The sequence below is a fragment of the Archocentrus centrarchus genome, unplaced genomic scaffold (genome assembly GCF_007364275.1).
Source record: "Archocentrus centrarchus isolate MPI-CPG fArcCen1 unplaced genomic scaffold, fArcCen1 scaffold_26_ctg1, whole genome shotgun sequence".
Classification (NCBI taxonomy): domain Eukaryota; kingdom Metazoa; phylum Chordata; class Actinopteri; order Cichliformes; family Cichlidae; genus Archocentrus; species Archocentrus centrarchus.
The window spans coordinates 2,155,108-2,173,739 of NW_022060256.1; the positions used below are offsets into that span (position 1 = coordinate 2,155,108).

General features: G+C 39.4%; 2 protein-coding genes across 2 annotated transcripts; both read right to left on the bottom strand.

Annotated features, from left to right (window-relative positions):
- Window positions 1–363: 363 nt before the first annotated feature.
- On the bottom strand, window positions 364–5,205 carry LOC115776067 (protein C2-DOMAIN ABA-RELATED 1-like). Its single transcript, XM_030723679.1, has 2 exons — window positions 5,083–5,205; window positions 364–980 (listed from the first exon to the last, which is right to left on the bottom strand). Exons 1-2 carry the CDS (start codon window positions 5,105–5,107, stop codon window positions 580–582), a joined length of 426 nt encoding a protein of 141 aa, XP_030579539.1. The 5' UTR covers window positions 5,108–5,205; the 3' UTR covers window positions 364–579.
- A 7,411-nt stretch (window positions 5,206–12,616) lies between these two features.
- Window positions 12,617–14,434, bottom strand: LOC115776065 (perforin-1-like). The gene is made up of 2 exons (XM_030723678.1): window positions 14,380–14,434; window positions 12,617–13,246 (listed from the first exon to the last, which is right to left on the bottom strand). The coding sequence occupies exon 2, from the start codon at window positions 13,230–13,232 to the stop codon at window positions 12,846–12,848; it is 387 nt and encodes a 128-aa protein (XP_030579538.1). The 5' UTR covers window positions 13,233–13,246; window positions 14,380–14,434; the 3' UTR covers window positions 12,617–12,845.
- Between the last annotated feature and the right edge of the window lie 4,198 nt (window positions 14,435–18,632).

Genomic DNA, 18,632 nt, shown 5'->3' on the forward strand with positions numbered 1-18,632 from the left:
TAACCTAACCCCAGTAAGTACATGTCTTTGGAATGTGGGAGGAAACTGATGCAAGCACGCATGCAAACTCCAAGGTGGAATCGAACCCAGACCTTTCAGATGTTATTCTAACTGTGAGGCAGCAGTGCTAACCACTGCACCACCGTGCTTACGGTACCACATACCACCATGAACCTGCTTGATCTCATCTGATCTCGGAAGCTGCGCAGGTTCGGGCCTGGTTAGTACTAATTTTTAAACAATTCATGTTAAATTTTTGTAAAACCCCTTGAATTAAAGTCTGCACTTCAACCACATATTGATAACCAGACAAGACTTGCAATGGTATTTTTCATTATCATAACATTTGCAAACTGACTTGTTGCAGGAAACTTTATTTTGATTGGTGAAACAGGTGAGCAAGAACTGAAGTTTAGGAGAGACAGATTTAAGAGTTTTCTCGTTAATGTGAACATGATCAGAACCATGAAAAAACTATTGCACAACTATCACAATAGTCCGGATAGCTAAGATGTGGTAAATAAAGGCTGCTTATAGACATCAGACATCATTTAAATCTCCACATGCCTACTGATTATTTCAACCAAGGGTATAAGTGTAATGGAGGGTCCCGCCTTTGTCCAGGTAGCAGTCATGCGTAAAGGTTCCCACCTTGATCTGCCTTTGGCAGACTCCCAGCAGGTCATCGAAGAGGATGTCACTGTCATAAACCTCAAGTTTCAGCACATCATTTTCCTGAGCCTGGAAGTAGGTGAATTCCTCTTCCCACCAGGGGTTAGCGTCGTTGTTGCGAACAGCTGTTTTACCGAGCACAGCAGAGCCACATATCACCTTCACATAGCCATCTGTAGTTGAAAAGATATTGGTCGGAAGCTTGCTGGCTCGCATATTATACAGCTTCAGCTGGGCTTCGACCATATTTAAACTACATATGACCAGCAAAAGGAGGGGCACATTAGACTCCATGGCTTCGCTGGAGGCTGTGGAGAAGGAACAATAGATGTGTAAATTTTAGCCAGAGTACATGAGTTGACACAATCAGCCCTTGTGAGGGTCTTTATATACATCCTTTGTTGATACAGCAATGAGCTACTTTCACTGTGGTTTTCAGAAATGTCCATAAAAGGATTTCTAATGCAGAAGTGTGTCTGTTTTTAATGCTGTACATGGCCATTCAACAACTGTTTCCCAGTTCCAATGTATTGCTATCCCAGCTGTTCACCTACGCCAGGGATCCTCAAATCCAGGCCTCGAGGTCTGGTGTCCTGCAGGTTTTAGATGTGTTTCTGCTTCAACACACCTGAGTCAAATATAGAAGATATTAGCAGGACTCTGGAGAACTTGACTGCATACTGAGGAGGTAATTCAGCCATTTGATTCAGATAAGATAAGATAGTGTTTATTTCTCACATGCGCAGTTATACACAGTACAATGGACAGTACAATGCACAGTGAAATGTATTTTGTACCTGCAACCATATATACAACACTTGAGTACAGCAGAGGGCTGAGCACACAGCCCTGGGGGGATCCGGTGTTGAGGGTGAGGGAGGATGAGGTGAGGTGACCCACTCGTACCACCCTCCTCCCTATAGGCTCAACAGAGACTCTTCTTCCTAAGGAAGCTGAGAAAATTTGGATTTTCCCCCAAGCTCCTCAGCAACTTTTACAGATGCACAGTGGAGAACATCCTGACAAACTCCATCACAGCGTGGTAAGGGAACTGCACTGTTCAGGACAGGGAGGCTCTCCAGCGTGTCATCAAAGCGGCACAGTTCATCTGTGGAGTTGCCTTCCCTTCACTACAGGACACTTATTATACCCGAGTAACATCATCAAGGACCCCCCCACCCACAGCACACACTGTTCACACTCCAGCCATCTGGCAGATGTTACAGGAGTGTAAAAGCAAGAACAACCAGACTCAAAAACAGTTTCTATCCACAGGCCATCAGGCTGCTGAACCACTGACTAAAAAACTGTGATTACCTGCCTTCTTTCATCCATATAGACTGCACTTGCTTTATTATTATAATTTTTTTTTTTACTCTTTAATTTTATTTTAACTTAGTTATTTATTTCACTTGTGTGTAGGGTACTCACAAAGTAAGAATTTCATTGCTCAGCATAACCACTGTGTTTTGTGGTGTATATGACAATAAACTTCTTGATATAGATTAACTCTCCTTTACTCCTATCGCAACTACTACACAAGACTCCATTATCAAAATTAAATGATTGTTCCCCCTCCCCATACACAAACACACACACACACACACACAGAATACACATCACTCACAGATGTAGGATGGAGAGGCCACGTGGAGAGCTGCACCACCACTTGCCTCTCCGTTTTAATTGCACTTTAGTCATTATAACTCACAACACATACACACTTACACCCTGATACACATAGGACCTTTGGGGCAGGCATGTTACTCAGAGGTTGATGAGATGGGCCGCTGAGGTGGCCCCACTCGGATCCTCGTCACTGTCTGTCTCCAAATTTTATTTGCACTTTAGACATGGAGGGTTTTGGGGGGGCAGTGTGGGCAGGCGCTGACGACCAACAGTTGGCGCTTGTGGCATAACTGTCCCCTCAATTTTAACTACACCCTATACACCTCATTCACTCACAAACATTAACACATAGACCTACAAGTTGGGGAGGAGGAGGGGTGGATGGGTCATCTTACACCCCGATTTCTTGCGTCTCGCCCGGGGTAGGGGTCGGGTGGTTCCTTGGGGACCGGGCTGGTGGCGTCCTGGGGTCGCTGTTGGCCCTGGGGTGGTTTCCACTTGCCCCGCCTTCAGAGGGTGGGTAGCTATGGATGAATGTGTGTCTTTGTGTATTTGTCACCGTCTCCGTGAGTATGGGTGGGTGAGTGAATGTGTATGTATGGCATATCTGTGTGTGGGTAAGTATGTATGGGCATGTATGAGTATCTGTGTATAAATGTGTACACGGGTGTCTGGGTGTGTTTGTATGTATGGCTGGACCTGGGTCTGGGCCTTGTGCCTTGCCTCCTGGCCGCTCCTTGCTGGTTGCCTCCTCCCCCCTACCCCCCTGGGATGGGGGTGCCTCGGGGTTCCTGGGTGGGGCTGGGTGTTCTGGCGTGGGTACTGGCCTGCCCCCCTTGGGGGTGCGGTGCGGGGCTGCGTTGGCTTCTTCGGCGTGGGGGGGGGCTCTGTGGAGGGTCGGGCGGTCCTTGGGTGCCGTGGGCCCGGGAGCCCTGCCGCCGGCCAGTGCAGGGGGCTGGCCGCTGGGGGGGGGCTGGCTTCTCATCGCCTTGGGTTCCCTGGAGCCCTCGCTCCTCGACTGGGGGGGCTCCGTCTGAGACCACCCTCTCCCGTCTGCTGGGGTAGGTGTGCGGTTGTCTTTGGACTGAGTGGCCGGGGGTCTTCCTGGCCCTTGGTGGGCTGCTGGTGGCCTGGGGTTCTGGGGGCTTTCCGTACCTGCCTCTGGCTTCTGATGGGTGGAGCTGCAGCGTTTTGCCCTCATTGGTAAGTACGTTCCATGACACAGACACAAACATGACACAGACACAAACGCCCACTCAATCACAACTCAACAAAATTGTTGGTGTGCGTAACATGCTTTGTTAGTTTTGTTTTTCACACACAAATTTATTTTTGCAAGTATTGATAGTATTTTTTTTTATATGTTAAAGTGATGAACTATCTGATTAATAGACTTGTGCTCTTTCCCCTTTTTTTTTTTGCTCCCTTTCTCTCTCCCTTTTTCTTCTCTGTATTTTCCTCTTCTTCAGCCTGTCAGCTCTGGCTGTTACATAGTATGTGGAAAAATAACTCAGATAAATAAAATAAAGGGTTAAAACAACAACAAGAAGAGCCTATTGAGAACCTATAGAGCTCATCTTGAAATAGCAAATATGTTTGGCACAACAACGCATTCAGATCACAGTTCTGCTTGCAAGATCTACCAGACATGACAGGCTAAAAAAAAAAAAAAAAAAAAAAAAAAAAAAAAAAAAAAAAAAAAAAAAAAAAAAAAAAATTAAATGATTGTAATAAACTGCAGCATTCCTTTTTTAATTAAAAAAAGAAATAATGATAACAATTGAACATTGACTGAATACTCCATGGGCATCTGAATTATTTTTAAATTAAGACAGAATTATATTATGTGAGGTATTCTTTGGGTTTTAGGAAAGTTCTTAGGGCTTTTAATGCTGTGTGTAACACATGGCTTCTTGCCTGTTCATGGTCAGCGCCGTGTAGCACATAACACTAAGATGGTGTAGAGGTGCATGTTCAAAAAGAAAAAAAAAAACACATCTGAGGGAGAAAAACACCTAATGTTTACACAAACATGTAAATATCACATTAGCTATGGAAACATATTTCTTTTTAGAAATATTGTCTTTCTGGTTTAAAGAGAAAAAAATGGAATACTGACTGTCAGTGCCATACAGCACACGGTAACATTCACTGAGCTCTCAGGATTCAAGGGAATGTGTGTGAAAAATTGAGTGTGCTAACAGCTGAATTTCTTTGGACTTCACTTTGCTGTTATCACATGTTTTGCTAATAGAGTGGTCGTTTCCATAAATGTGACCTGATCTAATAAAATAAGTCAGAGGCTAATTCTTAGGCCAATAACATATGAACCTGTGTTTCTGGTCATTTCCAGGTTCCTGGGATGTTCTTAGTAACAAGGGAGAGATAGCTTCCATATTTTGAGCACTTGTGTGTGCTACCAGTGATGTCATTATTAATTTAATAATGTCATTATTAAAATTACTTTTTAATGACATTAGGTCGCATATGCAATTAAATGATAATTTTTTGTGGCTTCTTCATGAATGTATTTTTATTTTGCTGTCTCTGTACTATGTTAGAATATTTACCTTACAGATAAAGTGTGTTGCACTGACTGTCATTAAAGTTTAAAAAGTTAAACTTAAACTTGACTTAAAATTAGGAGTTTGGATGCATCTTGGCAAACGTGAAGGCCACAGATGGCCTTTAGGTCACGGGCTAGTTTGATTGGATTTGAAAAATGAAAACAAAAACCGTACACTTTTAACTAAAAGCAAAAAAGCAGTTATAAACTCTTACCTGTAAGCTTGATCTTGTCTCTCATCGTTACCTGCTGTTCAGGATGTTTTAGAGGCTGGCTTATCAGCTTTGTGTCAACAATACACTGGCCACACAACCTGCTCCACTCTCACCATTATATAATATGTCAGAATTAGAAAATCTGGTTGGGATGGTTTGGTCCTAACTACTGGAGGACTGTAATGTAAACTTGTTGCATAAGGCTCTGTCAGGATTCCTTGCTGCCACATTTTAACCCACTTGGTGTGCCTCAGGTGATAGTTTTCAGTGTGCAGGATAGTACAATTGTTCACACTAGATATGCAGTTTAATATGTGAGGAAGTAAAACCAGAAACATTCTCTTATGGGAGAGGACAGGGCTGATGGTGATGGCATTGGTCAAACTCAGAGCTTTCCTGTTCCAGAAAGCAGGTTTAAAACGCTCTGCCCCTAAACTCTGAGCTGATGAACAGATTTAGTTTATTCAGCTCTGAATATGTTCAGTCTGAGTTAAGCCTGTACGCACTACACAATATTAAGCTTATTAGAGTATTAGTTGATACTCAATTCAATATTTAAAAAGCATTATTCCTCTTAGTATATTGTTTATAAGAATGGATATAAATGTTTAGGCTTGCTTAATAAGCTCATATGTAGTATATAACATGTTTAGTGACATTAACGATTTCTAAATAAAAAGAAATATTACATCAAGTACATCATTTAGAAAGTCTAAATAAATGATTAACAAAGTATTTCTAAGCACATTTATACACATAGGGAAATGAGCCAGTTATTTGCGTGTGCATTAATAGATGTTTAATAACTGCTTATTTCATATTGTAATTCATGGTTAATTCAGAAAGTTACTAGTTATTAATGAAGTATTTTGTGTGACCTCATCTCAGCTATCTTCATATCAGAAATATGAAATGGAGAAAACACAAAGTGATACAGTACGTATAAATATTTATTACAAGATGCAAACATATCTCTTAACATTTGTGGAATACTGAAATGTCAGTAGGACCAGAGTGAGTTTGTAGGAGGGTTTAAGACAGAAAGAGACACACAGAGCAACTGGAGCCGGAGTATTTAGAAGTATATTGAAACATAAACAAGGTTATCAAAAAGCAATGGGGAATATTTCACAGAGCTTCACAAACAAGTGTAAACACCACAAACAAAGTATACATATTAAACTGATAGAAGCTGCTTTAGGCTGCTCCCTTGTAATGGTAAATGGACTAGTTCTTATATAGTGCTTTTCTACTCTGTCTGAGCACTCAAAGCGCTTATACAACATGTATATACCCACTCACACCCATTCAGAGAGCAACTTGGGGTTCAGTATCTTGCCCAAGGATACTTTAGCATGCAGTCCCGAGCAGCCAGGAATCAAACCGCCAACCTTCTGATCAATGGGTGACCTGCTCTATCTCTTGAGCTACAGCCACCCCACAGGGGACACAGGGGATCACCTGATGATGCAGGAATGGGATGTTTAAGAGTTAAAAATTCAGTTTGTTCCTCAAGTTCAACTTTCCTCTGGTTTTTGGGAGTTGTAGTCAGTGAGTTATAGTCAGATATCCAACTTTAGTCAGAAAAGCCAGCAATTAAAAATTAAATGTTAAGTGCTCCCTCCAAGTCTCACCTCATGACCGGGCAGACTCCTAGAACTATTTTGTTTTTGGATTGTTGTGCTCCTAGTTTGTCTCATTCTCTTCCAGATGGCACATGGCAATGCCTCCCCAGAGACTGTTGCTCCATCAGGGGCCTTCCCAGAGACTAAGCACCCTGTACCGATTCCCATTTCCAGGGTGATTGTGGCCAGGGCCCAGCTTGCCCCTTTCACCCATTCCTGTTCTTAGGGTGAGAGCGGCTGAGCATCTTGAAAACCCAAAGGCTTATGCCCGTCTTTTTTTTATAGATTTTAGCTTTGCTTTTAATATCCTACAGCCTCATTTGCTCATTAAGAAACTATAGCAGATGAACCTGAATCCTTTTCTCTTTAAATGGTTTTACTCTTTTTTTAACAAATAGGACACAGCTTGTCAGAATTAACACCACTCTGTCAGAGCCAAGGTCTATCAGCGCTGGGGTTCCCCAAGGCTGTCTCACCTTCCCTGTCCTCTTCACCATTTACACAAACGACTGTACCAGCAGCTGCCCAGGGAACTATGTTTTAAATTCTCAGATGACACTGCTATCCTCGGCTTGCAGATATGGACCCTCTACCATATTTTAATGTGGTAAAGTCCTTTGTTCAATGGTGTGATGACCACCACCTCATTATTAAAGCCAGGAAAACAGAAGAAATGCTGACTGACTCCAAGTCCTTAAGCAATAATCTCCTGCTTCTTATTCATGACCAGAAAATAAACCAGGTCTGTTCTTATAGATACCTACATGTTTACCTAGATAACCAATTCAAGTGGGAAACTCATGTTAACAAGTTGTGCTGTCGTCTGCAATTATATTTTTTATGCAGACTGAGAGTATTTGGTGTGAATCAGAAACTTATGTTTTTATTCTATCAGGCCGTATTGGAAAGCATCATCAGGTTTGGAATGTCAGCGTGGTACAGCAATCTCTCCATGCAATTAAAAACCAAACTCAACCATATGGTACAAACTGCAATGAAGGTGATAGGTAAGACCGATGTCTCCTCCTTGCAGTACATTTATGAAGAGTCTGTGCTCATACTTGCTCGGAGGATCTTGTCTGACCCCGCTCACATCCTCAACCCGCAATACGAACTGTTACCATCTGGCAAACAGTTTGTAGACTTAACAGATTCAATTCAATTCAATTTTATTTATATAGTGCCAAATCACAACAAACAGTCACCTCAAGGCCCTTTGTATTGTGGGTAAATAACAATTAATAATTAAATGCAAAGTGGAGTATAAACAAAGTAAATAAGGTGAATGAAAAGAAACAGTGCATTATGGGAGCCCCTCAGCAGCCTAGGCCACTAGCAGCATAACTAAGTGGTGGTTCAGGGTCACCTGATCCAGCCCTAACTATAAGCTTGATCAAAAAGGAGAGTTTTAAGCCTAATCTTAAAAATAGAGAGAGTGTCTGTCCGAATCCAAGCTGGGAGCTGGTTCCACAGAAGAGGGGCCTGAAAGCTGAAGGCTCTGCCTCCCATTCTACTCTTAAGTATCCGAGGAACCACAAGTAAGCCAGCAGTCTGTGAGCGAAGTGCTCTATTGGGGTGATACGGGACTACTGTATGAGGTCTTTAAGATAAGATGGGGCCTGATTATTCAAGACCTTGTATGTGAGGAGAAAGATTTAAAATTCTATTCTAGATTTAACAGGGAGCCAATGACAAGCCACATTTTATATTTGGACCTCTTTATTGTTTTCTCTTTTGGCGCTAAGTTTTTTGTTTTCACATGCAGCAAAGGGCTTAGTTGAAAGTCGCTTTCTCTGTTAAGACACTTAAACATACCTGTTCAACTTTTGGCAACAAGCTAAACAGTGAATATTTAACACATGAATGATGTTACACAACCTCCCTCTTCACTCAAGGTTAACCGATTCATAGAACAAGCCTGCAGCTGGTAAGACCTAGCTGCATGAATATGATAAAGGCTGTCTTTCAATCAGTCGATTTGTCTTTCTGCCTGTACGTTTTTTCTGAGTCTAGTCTATTTTCACAGCAAAAGTTTCCAAGTTGGAAAAATATCCACTCCCTATCCAGAAGATAAACATAAGAGTCACATTTCTTGCATCTGCTCTCTCCTTTTCTCCTCCCTGCCAGACCTGCTTCTTTTTCCATTATGCTTGATTATAGACTGATAAGAAACACAAAGGTTTAAAACAGCATCATCCACATCATAGAAATAACAAAAAAACAAAACAGGGATGGAGAAATAGTTAGGTTTCAGACATTTTATTAGCATTGTCCACTCAGTCATCATTTACTCAGCTGGAATTTTCAGTAATAAATATAGCAATAATCCTACCATGTTTTTTATTTCATCTTTCAATATACAGTACCAGTCAAAAAGTGTGCCTATACCAGCTGTCATAGGGTAAGAGGTAGGATGAGCTAAGGCACACCTTGGACAGGTTTCCAGCCTGTCACAGGGCTAACACAGAGAGACAGACAACCATTCACACTCACATGCACACCTATGGGCAATTTAGAATCACCAATTAACCTAACCCCGGTAACTGCATGTCTTTGGGCTGTGGGAGGAAACCAGAGTACCTGGAGAAAACCCACGCAGACACGGGGAGAACGTACAAACTCCACACACAGAAAGGCCTGGGCCAAGGTGGATTAAAACCCAGGACCTTCTTGCTGTGAGGCAACAGTGCTAACCACCATGCCACCGTACTGCTCCTGAGAAATACAGTTTTTGTCTTTTTGGATAAAATTACTCTTCAGATTCACATAAGGGAAAATATGAAGTTAAGTGACACAGTCTATGTGTGTCATAATTGGCTAAAAAATAGCTAAAAATGCCAGATATAACTAAAAATCACATTAAGAACAATGGATGAAATCCAATAATGATTACCAGACAGAACAGCAGCAGTAAAATGACAACTACACTACCCATATTTTAGAATCTTAAACTCATTTTTGTACATTTATCTTCATTCAAATAGTCACACGATCTCCAACTCTGACAGGCTTTTATTGGTGTGACACAGCAACAAACGAGTGTTCATCTGTCAGTGTGTTATGTGTCTAACCCTTCATGCAAACTAGTTATTTGATTGCTAAATAACATACGGCTAATATATCGACAGGTGGAGGCAACCTGAAAGCTGCCTACTGTCCAAAGTCACACAATTATAAAGATATAAGCAACTGTAACTTGCTTTTATCAGTTTTCTACACCCCCCACATTCATTAAAATTTTAGTGATCCTTTAATATTTTTATTTGCATTTTGCAGACTTAAAATGGAGTCTGTCTTCAAAATGTAGGGTCAGTCACTGCTGACTTGTTCTTTAGCAGTGCAAATCTATGCAGTCAATCAGAAATCAGAAATAGAGTAGAATGTAGCTGGTTGACCTCACTGGGTATAATTAAAGGATTCATCATCTCCAGAGTTATTTTCTTCTTGCCGCTATGGGGGTGTTTTCAGGAGGGGAGGGGGTGAGGTGCAGCCAGTGGTTTTACATCATTCCACTGATCTACAGGTGAGACTCATGCAGATGATGTTGCGCACACTTTCACACCAAACTTCTTTGCTGTGGCACTCTAACCCTCTGTCCCACTTCAAAACAGGCTGCACATGCACAAAGATTGCTTTGGCGACTAAGCTGAATTTCTGCTGTAAGAGTGGCATTATTGGCAGGAGTCAGGGTCACAGCAGAAAACAAGATTACACGGGGAAAAAAAGGAGCTGAAGTTTTATTTGTTTTTCCAGCTGTTCCCTGGAGTCTTTCCTGCTGAGTGAGTTACAGCAGACGGCTCAGCATCAGCATTTCCAAAGTAGACACTGCACTACAGTTTCACACATAGCAAAACTTCATTATTTCAGTTAAAATTATTTACGCATATGGGAACCTTATGTACCACATCTGCTTTCTGTTAGCTATGCTTATAAAGTGAGAACAGATCAATCTGCACATCACATAAAGATACCTGTTGTGCACCTTCTGTGCAATATTCACTGAGAAAAGGTCCCGTCTTAATATTCGATGTGAAGACATCCAGCAGATATTAATGAAAAAATTTCACTGTGTCTGCTTTTTGGAGTTTTAGAGGAAAACTGCTACCTAAATAACTCTCAGAGTATCTGCATGAAACAGCAGTAAAAATCAGAGGTGGGAGGTAACGAAGTTTAAATACTTTGTTACTGTACTTACTGTAAGTTGAATTTTCAGGTATCTGGACTTTACTGGTATTTATTGTTCTGACAATATTTTATTTTAGGAGTTTACATTTTCAGTACAAGCTCATTACTTTAGATTTAACACATGAAGTTTTTATTTACTAGCACTGTGCGCTTTCGAACATCAAACTGGTTTGAGCTTAAATATAGGAAACAATAAGATATAAAAGACAATCCTATTAGTGTGTTTGTCATCGGGGCTCTTCACATCCAAAGAGATGAAATAGGCAGAAAAAAAAAATATTATTTGTGCATCATTTATGTACTCAGGGGTTAAAGTGGACCGGAATGATCCAGAACAGTGTTTTTGGTACAGATGTCCACATGTTGTGGTCTCAGTACTTCAACTAGCCTAACAGAAGAGGAGCGAGTACAAAGGCAGCGATGTTTTTTAAGTGGCAGGTAATTTCAAATGTAACCTTTCTCACAGCTCCACAAATATCAGCAAACACACAAACTGTTTGTGTGCAGTTTGTCACAGTATGTCTGCAAGCTGAAGGCACAGCTGCTGTATTACCCAGGGAGAGAAAATAGTGCAAGATAACTTTAGTCAGAGATACAGAAAGATGGAAGAAACACAGGAGAGGAAGTAGAGAGAGTATTTTTAAACTTAGGGATAAACTGGAAATTTAAAGCTTACATGTTATTCTCATCTTCAAATCAAATTTGTAGATGATGTGGAGTTATGTTTTTTTTTTCATATTATGAAACATCCTGCAAAATAAACTGAGGTACAACAACTTTGTGTTATTCAAATAGTCGGCAGTTTGTGTAGGATAAACAGGTCAGTTTGCTGTACTGTGGTGAGTTTACAGTAAAGCTCTGTGTTAGACTGGTGCACAGCAGCTGTGGTGTTCATAGAGTTAAGTTATATGAAGTGTAGCAGAGATAAGTTTGAATTTCAGCTGATGATGCTTAGATTGATTCGCTGAATTCAACCTTTAAACCAGCTGTATACTGTCAGTATAAAAGGTCAGTGTAGGAGATGAAAATCAGCCAATGTTCCTTGAGAAAAATAGTCAGCTGATCACAGCCTGTACACAACAAAAATATACTGGAGCTCTCAATAGCAATGTAATATTATATATATATATATATATATATATATATATATATATATATATATATATATATATATATATATATATATATATATATATATATATATATATATATATATATATGCCAAATCCCACTTTAATCCCAGATTGTTCTCATTTTTCTTTAGGTTTAGATGTGGAGTGAAGGAAAAAAAAAAAGAAAAAAAAAAGTTTGTATTTTTATGTTTGCTCTTCTTTTATTATTAACGTAGCATGAGGTTCAGTTACCTTTGCACAAAACAGCAGGTAGAAATATCCTCCAAAGAGCTACTTTTTTATTTCTTACTTTGAGTACATTTGAGAGCATGTACTTTTTCATTTTTACTTGAATAAAGAACTTGAATTGGTACGTCAACCTTTACCAGAGTATTTGTAACACAAGTATCTGTACTTCTACTTAAGTAAAGAATGCCTGCAGTTTTGCCACCTCTGGCAAAAATGTGTATAAATAAAATACAAATGACTTTTCTAAAGATGTACCTCTGTTGGCACTTGTGTCATGGAATAAGGATTTGTGTCAGTTTTTCAAGGCAGGAAACCTTCCCACAGTGGTATCCCTAATGATAAAACACACAGTATGAAAACTGGTTGTTGCAGCAATTTTTAAAAAAATTTGTTTTATTCTTTTAATGACAATATTGAAATTGGGGTAAAAGAGCCAATAGGCAGTGTGACAAAGGCACCAGATTACAGTTTATTGATTAGGTGTATGAGTTTTTTTCTGGTAAAATCCTTAACAAGGAACCAAAATAGACAGACTGGGAGTAATGCAGTTTGTATGTAGGGTCTACATCTTTTTACGAGCCAAATGATGGTCTTAGCCAATGGTGTAGGTATAATGGAGGGTCCCGCCTTTATCTAAATAGCAGTCATGCTCATGGGTTCCCATCTTGAGCTGTCTCTGGCAGACTCCCAGCAGGTCATCAAAGACGACGTCACTGTCATAAACCTCGAGCCTCAGCACTTCATTCTCCTGGGCCTTGAAATAGGAGAACTCCTCCTTCCACCAGGGGTTGGCATTGTCAGGTCGGATTGAGGTTGTACCCAGAGTGGTTGCGCCACAGAAGACCTTGACATAACCATCTGTGGTTCCCAACAAGTTAGAGGGAAGATTACTGGCTCGCAGATCGAACAGCTTCAGCTGCGACTCGGCCAAACCCACGTAACAGAAGACCAGCAGGAGGAGAGGGAGGTTGGAGGCCATGACTTCACAAGAGTCTGTGGAGGAAGAACAACAAATCTAAACTGCAGCCAAACAGTTTTATGTCACAAGTTTTCATTATATGAATTTGAGGGTTTTTTTTTTTTAAATCATAAACATTCTATTTGACAAGCTACTGCAAGAAAAGACTGCCATTTCTTTTAGGCAACAGCTATCTCTTAATTATCACACATGGCCAGGTAGTAATGACTGGCTATTTTGCCTCACTTCACAAACCCTTCTATTGCTTTTCATGCTTGTAGCATATCCTAGTAACTTTTATGTGATATCTCTTATATTTTAGAAATTAATTTCCCAACATTTTTTTCCAAATTTCAGGTGTAACTAGTTCTTATATCGCGCTTCTCTACTCAGTCTGAGCACTCAAAGCCAGGAATCGAACCCCTGACCTTCCGATCAGTAGGTGACCTGCTCTACCTACTGAGCTACAGCCACCCCAAGAATTTTTAAAAAAATTAAAAGTATTGTAATTTTTCTTGTTGTGAATAAATAACTTGGAAGCATCATGTTTGTCTTTGAAATTTTGAAATAAAGACAGCTGGATTTCTTTTTGGTTGTAGGTGTATGTAGTTGTGGACATTCTGATGAAAGTTAAGTTATTTATGTTACTCAATAATATGACAACAACATAGGATTTTACTTGTGTCCTTATCTATTTATATCTTATGTAATGTTTCATTTACAGGCAATCATGCCGTGACTTTGTTTATTTTTGTTTAATAATAATTGATGAAATACATAACAAGTTAGTGACTTTGTGCATGGATAAGTGTATAAAATAAGTCAGTCATGTATTCTCATTTTAGTGACTAATTTCACCCCAATTTAAACTGAGGCATTTTCGTGGCCTCTGTAGTCCAGTTGCATTTAAATACTAGTGCAAACTGCATATGCAAAACTCTACACCAGTGTATCAACTAAAGAAATGCAACAAAGTAAAAATGCAGAGATATTCAATTCAATTCAATTCAGTTCGATTCAATTCAATTCAATTCAATTCAATTCAATTCAATTCAATTCAATTCAATTCAATTCAATTCAATTTTATTTATATAGCACCAAATTACAACAAACAGTCGCCTCAAAGCGCTCGAGATTTGTAAAAGTGCCATAGATGTAAAAGTCTTACCTGCAGTCTCAACACCTTGTTTCTACCCTCTCCTTGTCCCGTTCCTTGTTTATAAAGACCAGGAGACCTCATATCAGTTTGGAAAAAAAAAAGAAAGAAAAAAAATCCCTCAGTATACAACCTGTGGCATTCTCAGACAGACAAGAGACAGAAGGAGTTGTTTTGCTTATTATACAGTAATAATGGCAAAAACAGCACCACACAAATTTTATATGAATTCATATTAATGACATGACTTTTACCAAATGTAAATCCAGTTTGTATAAATCTTATACTGTCATGGCCCATACTGTCTTTCCCTCCCTCTCGTTTGTGGGCTCCTGGCCTGTGTTCTGACTCCGGTCTCCGCCCTCTGAGCACTACCACCCAGAAAGGCTAATCAACACACCTGTTCCTGATCTAGAGGACTACTTAAGCGAGGAAGCTGCACCTAGTCTTCGCTGGATCATTCACTGTTTTGTAGTTAGTGTTACCGGCTATAGTATAGTCTAAAAATGACTATAACCTGAAAAACACAAGTTTTGTGATTTTAGCGATTTTTTTTAGCTGCAAAAGTGGAGGTCAAACTAATTCAGGCTAATAGTAAACAGCTAATAGCAAACATATATCTGCAGTATTATATGGATCATGCAATTAACACACACATTACCTCGCATCTTTTTCTCCCTCACAACACTAAAGAATCCTATGTTTCATTTAAGCATCTCCATATATATATATATATATATATATATATATATATATATATATATATATATATATATATATATCTTTTCTCATGTTTTTCAGGTGAGGCAGGAAAGAGCAGCTTCTAAAGATGTTCTAACTGTGTTTTTTTTTTCTTATGTGAACAGTAAGATGTTATTTTGCCCTACATTACTGCCTTTCCTGCTTCCCAAAGAACATGACCACATTTCTGACAAGTCATTATTTTCTCAGTACATTGCACACCCCTTTTGGAAATCATTAATGAAATCTTGTTCAGCAAGTAATGATGTATTAAATCTCCAGTTCCTAATTGTTGGTGTGTCTCTTTTCTGCGTCAGATATACACAGGTGCATGATCACTGATAGTGGGAGGATGAATCTGAGTGTCTGTGATATCCATCATAATAGAGCTGCTAACTAAAAAATAGTCTAAGCAAGAGTGTGTGGCGTACTGGTGAAATGTCTGCAACTGCCAGTTCCTTTGGCTCACTGCTGCACTGAGCCTGTCAATATCTGCATTAAATACCAGGTTGAAGTCTCCTATCATAAGTGTGGTGTCAGAGTGAAGTGAAGAAGCTATGAAAAAAAGAGGGGTCATCAACATTTGGTCTATATATTAGCAATAAATGAATCCATATTTTGAATAGATAAGTTAAATATTATAAATCTATCTTCAGGATCTCTTGTAGTCTTCCTATTAATCAGTATGGCTATGCCTCTTTGTTTGGGGTTGTAACAGGCTGAATATGTGTGCGGGAACTGTAGAGAGGTGAGGGTGTGTGCAACTTAAGTGTCTTCTGTAGAAAGACAATGTCTAATTATTTTAACAGACAATTTTTAGCCTCTTTTCCCTTGAACCAACTCCATGTACATTCCATGTGACAAACCTTGTGAAAAAGTGATATAAGTGAAATAAAACAGTGCAGACACCAAAGAGCCATTTTAGATTTATTTAAAACAACAGGAGAAAAAAACAAAAACAAGGCACTGTCGCCCACATTAATTATCCTATGTATGCTGTGTTTCCGTTAGCACCTACTCAGCGCAGCTCGACTCGACTCTGCACGGTAGACATTTCCATTAGTACCTGGTACCAGCTACCAGGTACTGTTTTAGTAGCCACTCAGCCAGGGTTCCAAGCGATCTGAGGCAATCTGAAAATGTGACGCAGAAGAGCAGCATGCCACTGCTTGGCCAGGGAGTGTCGTAACTAGTTGAGTCATGAGAGCGACCCTAGACTGACAGTTTGCAGCGGTAGTTTTGCAACAAGAAATCCATCTGAAACGTGCACACAGCATACATATTTTAATCCTGTACTGCCGGGCAATCATCTGAAGCACCTGTTACCTGCCCCTACTAGCCGTGAACAGCTGGTTAACAGCGAGCGCTGAGGCGGCTGACCAAAAAAACTTCGAAATACCGTAATTACATTACCGTTTATCCTATCGGAAAAATTCTAAATTTTCTGAAAGCTGAGAAACTGCAGAGTTATTATGATAATTGTTGCCAGAAGTAAACAAACTGTGGCACTTTTGAAGTACAGTGAGTCAATTACATGTTCTGCGGTATGGGGCTAATACTTAAAAATGATAACTTTCATTCATTAAAACATTGTAAGGGGGACTTATGCGTGATGATGATAGTAAACTGGCCTTAGCTATGGTAGCTTGTATCTCATCCATTCTTATTAACAATTCATGTTTTGAATCGCATACAAATTACGTCAAGAGACTACTGCCAACATTGCTATATCGACTCCACCCGCATTGACGTGGTACTCAATTGCAATGGAAACAAAAAAAGACCGTAGCGAGTTGTGCTGAGTCAAACGTGGCAGTAGACATGTCCATTAGATCAGTGGAAAGCAAGAGTAGAAAAAAAAGATGAATCAGAAAAAAGCTCAAGTATGGATCCAGATCACCTGTTGGTAGGATCAGTACAGCCATGGAGTGATGTACTGATCCATTGAGGTCAAGTTTATTGATCGCGATGATAGCCTGGGAGCCTCCTTGGATGAATTTCTTCCAGATTGGGAACAGAATCTTATGTCACTCCGGGATCTCTTTGGGAAACTGGTAATTGATGCTGAAGTCCGTTCCTTTCAGCTCCTGGCCATCAGCTAAACATTGAGATACCGGTCACCTGGTATTCTTTGGATACATCATTAGCCTGCTTTTTTCTTTTCCTTTTTTGTGTGTGTGTATATCCATGCAGACATCTGAGGACATGTTTGTGATCTTTCCCAAATCAAAAGTGGTGAACTTGACTCATTATGAAAGAATTGTTGCCAGCTAAATTTTAGGAAAAGTCACCAGCAAAATGCACCTCAGTGAAACTACCAGACACCTAAACAAGAATTAAAGAAATAGCACAAACAAAACGAGGCAGTGTGGGGATTTTGAGGACACCGCCACCCTCATCAAAGTCATTGGAATTACCAGAATTCAAACATTATAACACAGACCAGTGATAAGAACCCATGTGAGCCCAGAGACCCCAAGTGGATGCAACCTTTAGTGCACCAGTTTCATCACATTACATTTTTCATGTGCATTAAAAAAAACCTGAACAAACTTGCTAGGTCAGCAAACATGTGCAGATGATGCTACTGTTTTATTTACAACGCATCACTTTGTTTCACATCAAGCATGATGTGTGACAGCAGATCAGTGGGTGTGAAAGAGAAATACTGCCACCATCAGGAGGTAGAAATCATGTACTTTTGCAAGTGTTTTTTCTTTTCTTCACAAATAATGCAAAAAAGAAAAAAAAAAAAAGAAAATATGCAGCATCACAAAAAACACAGTAATTTTTTTTTTTTTCCTTTTGATTTTGCGTGAATTTCCTTTATCGCAGAATTGCAAAAAAAATTGCAGGACAGGTGTGCAGAGTTCAGCAGTTACTGTTCTCTAACGAATAGAGAGAGACAGAGAGAGAGAAAGAGAGAGTGTACATATATATTGTGTCATTTTATAAACATTGTCTTTTGTGCCTGATGAAAGTCAGCTTGACCAAAGCGTGATTTAAGTGATACAGTAAATGAGACTGTGTGCGGAGGTTATACTTTATCTTTTAATATGACGTGGACAGCTATTTGTTTTGCTTTAGTTTTTTTTTTTTAATTTTGGGTCCATATTTCTTGGCATGTGTGAAAAGGATGTTTCTAATTAATATTTTGCATTTTCGTTATTCATCCATCCAGTAGATTTTTTTTTTTAAGTTTTATTTAACTTATTTAATATTATCTTTTTACTTTTGCTTTGTTATATAAATAATATTTCATATATTATAGTAATCAAATTTATTTAAATAATATTCACATCTGTGTTAAATTCTTTGTGGACATTCTGTCCTACTGCAAAAGCAAATAAATTGTTTTGTAAATGTTTAAGCATGATAATAGCTGTGTTAGATGTATAACTATGAAGCATGAACAATACATACTTAATATTGACAGTGAGTGGGTGGTGGGTTTATCCAAATCAAGTTCGGGTTGTGGCCACATAAATCTTTAGGCTGGTTCTGTGAATGTCGGGCCTCGAACA